The sequence below is a fragment of the Mya arenaria genome, chromosome 7, assembly GCF_026914265.1.
Source record: "Mya arenaria isolate MELC-2E11 chromosome 7, ASM2691426v1".
Taxonomy (NCBI): Eukaryota; Metazoa; Mollusca; class Bivalvia; order Myida; family Myidae; genus Mya; species Mya arenaria.
In genome coordinates, this window is record NC_069128.1 from 9,338,173 (window position 1) to 9,342,839 (window position 4,667).

Sequence of the window (4,667 nt, forward strand, 5' to 3'; positions counted from 1 at the left end):
GTCCATTAAGGACCCAAGGCCTCGTTCATTGCCTTTCCTAACCACCCTCCCTAACATTATAATCATGCGTCTATATATACCACTTTTTTGTCTAGCTAGTGACAGTTGTGCACATCTAATTTCTTGCCATACACAAAAAGAACGTATTCTACAGTCATGAACTGTCCAGCTAATTGGACCAATAGCCAGCGGCTATCACGACTGTCACCAGCTAAGTACATCTACATTTAATAATTATGATGAAGTATTTGCCCTCTGTCACAAATAAACTTTGAATTCTACTATTGATTTTTGGCTATCACTTTAAAGGGTTTCATACGTAACTTTTATGTTACGTGACACTTTAAAGTGTCTACACGCAACTACGTTACGCGACACTAACACCCAATGTCTTTATTTGTTGGTGATGTATATCTCTGCAGCCCATCAAATATACGGTGTCTGCATTTCTCTGATAAACGATGTCTACACTCTCAGACAGATGTCTGCACCACGTGTTGAATGTGAACATAATGCGTGTAACAATGATAAATATTTACAAACAACTGATCTGATAACAATTATTTAGAAATGTTACAGAATGTGCTCTTTTTGTACAAGAAAGTTTAAACACGCTATCATGTTTGGTATGTATTTACTAAACAGTTGGATCTTGGTACATAAAAGAAAGTAAAATAATTATGTTTCAATAACTTTACCAAAAAAAATGTCAACCACGTATGTGAGAGTCTTTTTAAACATTCTACAGAAAATATAACATTCCAAATAAACTACTCTGAATATATAACTATCGTGTGTGTTCAGCTGATCGATACGAATAAAATTGGGGCGGCTGGATATAATTTTAAGAAATACAAAATTGTCTCGTTAAAAGAAGAAGCGTTCAAAACCAAAATCATTTAAACCTTTACCACTAAAATTTGGTATAAAGACATAACTTTTTATACTCCCTTCCCTTTTTTATTTTAAGAAAGATTCCCTACGAAGTATTTCTATTCAACTGTCAGAGACATTGTTTTCAAACATTTATTGTGTTTGTGTTACACGTAATTGCTTCCCAGTAAGAGTCTTATTATGAGATTCACATGTTGAGTGACCAGATATTGTTTCATGTAATACTCGGCTATGTTGATTGTTTAAATTTAACTATTGATCGAAACGACCAACAAACATTGACAATGCTGGTATATAGATATCGAGGGATTTGTAGGATTGTAGATGATTATCCCAAAAAGATGTATGGTGTTTATTTACAAACTAATGAACAGGAAAAAAAATCACCTGTTCTTCTTAGATAACTCGTAATGTTCACAAGCTAATGTTTTGCCAGAAATGTAATTATAGTCTACAAGTTTGTGTATATAACATCATGTTCTAAGAGCATGTTTTGTCTACATATCGTTCAAAGATACTCCCTCACGTGTTATAGGAAGTGTGTGTGTAAATCTGGAGTACAATGCTAACAGCACAAGGGTGTCGTCATCAAACTAAAATAAAAAAAATAAATATTGCAAGATGCAATGATACAGAAGATGCTTGTATTTGTCGGAAAGTGTAAGTTGTAAGTAAGAAATCACACATGCACAGCAGCATAAACTGTGACAATGATTCTGTTGAAAGGTATACTGCCTTACATACACACAGAGTGAGACACACGACTACACAAGACAATAAACACATTTTACTTCTAATGTTGTATTATTTACATTATTTAAAGATGTTTCGGGTAAATAAAACGTCGAGAAATTCTTATTTTTTAAAGCTTCACTCTCACAGATATACCATTTTTACAACTTTTTTTATTTTTTGTCTTGGAAAGAGCCAATTTTTGCGTAAAAATCTGCAAACAAATGATATTAGATTGCTGACAAAAATCAGATCGGAGATTTTCATATTTCCGTTTGAAAATTAATGTTTTATGGCTTAAACCGTTCCTAACGGTTTAAGAAAAATACATTAAATTAATCAATTTTTTAACTTTAATACAAAAATCTGCGATCTATTTTTTGTCAGCAGTCTTATATAACTGGTTTCCATGGATTTTCGCAATTATTGGCTCGTTCCATAATAAAAAATAAAAGAAAGTTGTCAAAACGTTCAATCTGTGAGGGTGCAGCTTTAAAGCTAACTTTACAAGATTCTGTCCAAATGAATACCCGTGTTTTGTGGTTTGAGCTATTTGAATATATTTGAAAAAAGTACCCGAAAAACCATGAACAAAAGATCTGTGAATGTGTCCCTTTAAATAATAAACGTGAGATAGAATAGACATTAGCTTTACACTGGTAATTAACATTCCTCGTTCAGGTGATTTTTGCTTCCAAGAAAGAAACTACGTTCATCCTTGGTCCTGGTTTTACAATAGAATCTTAATTATGCTTGTTTTAAGCGAGCTTGTGAATTTGTTGATGCTAATGGCGGTTTTTAATGTTAGAATGTCGCTTGACTGATCTTGTCGAGGATATGGAGAGAGATGTTGAAGACATTAGACATGATTTGAAAACAGAAAAGAGGCACAGAAGAGAGGACATTATGTCAATCAGAGAGGAATTAAAAAACGTAACGTCTTTACTCTTTTTGGCAGAAAATTCAGACGATGTGGACAGTTCCCTTTCAGCAAGTGGGTTAGGGTCAAACACAATAAGTAATAACAAATATCATGATTAGACGTACAAACGGCTTATGTCTGCATTTATGAAAGAAAAGATCAATATCCTTAAAATGCAACAAGAATTGAGGAAATTTCAAAATAAAGCTGAAGACATTAAATCGTTTGCTTCTTCTAAAGTATCGGAGTGCGAGGGAATGATGAGTGGAGCTTTAAATATTTTAGAGGAGAGCTTCAATTCAAAACTAAGTGACCTGCTAGAAGGTCTTTCCAGAAATTTCACACAAGTCAATATGCAAATATTGACTGAGGAACAGCTGAAGAAAATTATTGCTAAATTGTTAAATGAAACCCTCAAAATGAATATGTTATCTGAATTAAGAGATTCAGATGAAAAAGAAGCCACATTAAGCACACCGATTGAAATCGATGCACCGCAAGTTGCGTGTATGAATGATAGAGATGACAAGCAATATAATTGTTGTGCACTTGTTATGGTAACTGGAATATGCACTTTGACAGTCAAATCCGAGTATGAAATACCCGTTTATTTTGACACAGGAACAGATGGGGGAGGGTGGATTGTTATTCAACGTAGGATTAACGGAAGTACCGATTTCTACCGCGGTTGGGAGGAATACAAGGCTGGTTTTGGTAATCTTATGGGCGAGTTTTGGCTAGGTAATGAATACATTCATCAACTTACAGCCAGTGGAAACAGGGAACTTCGCGTTGAGTTGGAGGATGAAGATGGACAGAAAGCGTTCGCTCATTACTCGCACTTTCAGGTCTTGTCTGAAGAGAAAGGGTACCAGCTGAATGTTTCCGGTTACACTGGAACAGCTGGGGACTCACTGTCCTATCACGACGGAATGAAGTTCTCAACGTTTGACAAAGACAATGATCTGCGAAAAGGAAACTGTGCAATAGACTATGAAGGCGCGTGGTGGTACAAGTCTTGCGTCAATTCGAATCTGAATGGTAAATACGGTAGACCTACTGGTGCTGCGTGGTATTTTTTCAATAACATTTGGGAGCCAATGAAAAGGGTGGAAATAAAAATACGTTAAAGGGACATAGACTACACATCTTAGTTATACAAACGTATCTTTATTCCTACTTAAATGGCAAATACAGTGCGTCTACTGGCATTTGCTGGTATCATTTTTAAATTTCAACATTCGAGACATGTCTACTGGCTCTTGTTGGTATCATTTAAACCACGGGTGAGAGTCCATCATAGGAAAAAAAATGAAAAAAATTCAAAAGCACAACTTGCTAGCTGTTCGTTAGCAAATCATGTTGTAGACATTAAGTCACGCACGATTACAAAAATGAAACTTAGATTAAAATCCCTAAGAAACTTTGGTTTCTCTTGGCATGAAGGTCTTTCATGCAGAATACTATGAATTAACAGAGTTCATTTTAAATTGGATCGCGTTTTTACAGCGTCAAAACTGTTTTATAAACAATGTGTATCATCTTAAGAGAAAACCACTTTTGGATTATTCTTAATTATGTGAGTCATTATTTTTTGCATTGTATTTTGTCGTATTTGGTTACATACTATGTTTATATCTTTGTATTCGTCGCTTATACTGTTATATGTACTATTTCCTAAATAAATATTGTTCAAAACCAAAAGTTTATATGCCCTCCTTGTTTTGAATTGATGGACATATTTGTGTAAAATGCAAAATACTTGTTGTAAGGAAGAAAGTAGCAACGGCAAAATAATTAAAAGCTTCTTAAAAACCACATGAGATAGAAATACAATCGAGTCTAAGATTGATGCTCGTTGAAACTCAACACATCCTTGGCCCAAATCTGGCCTCGGTTGCAATTAAAGTTTACAGCGTAGTTATCATTAAAACACCTTTGCTTGAAAAAAAAAGTATTCGCTCTATGTGTTCAATATCAGTATTTTATTTGTAGTCCAACGTTTAATGCAGTTAATTTTAAATGTATCTGGTTAACCTAACTTCTCGTCATTATACTTGCTTAATATTCATGTACGTTTTTCTATGAAGTACCTGATTGGATCCCTAATTTACATGTG

General features: G+C 34.3%; 1 protein-coding gene across 1 annotated transcript; it reads left to right on the plus strand.

Moving 5' to 3' along the window:
- The first annotated feature begins 3,094 nt into the window (after positions 1 to 3,094).
- LOC128241522 (ficolin-3-like) lies at positions 3,095 to 4,195 on the plus strand. Its single transcript, XM_052958489.1, has one exon. It carries the CDS (start codon positions 3,103 to 3,105, stop codon positions 3,676 to 3,678), a length of 576 nt encoding a protein of 191 aa, XP_052814449.1. The 5' UTR covers positions 3,095 to 3,102; the 3' UTR covers positions 3,679 to 4,195.
- Positions 4,196 to 4,667: the final 472 nt, after the last annotated feature.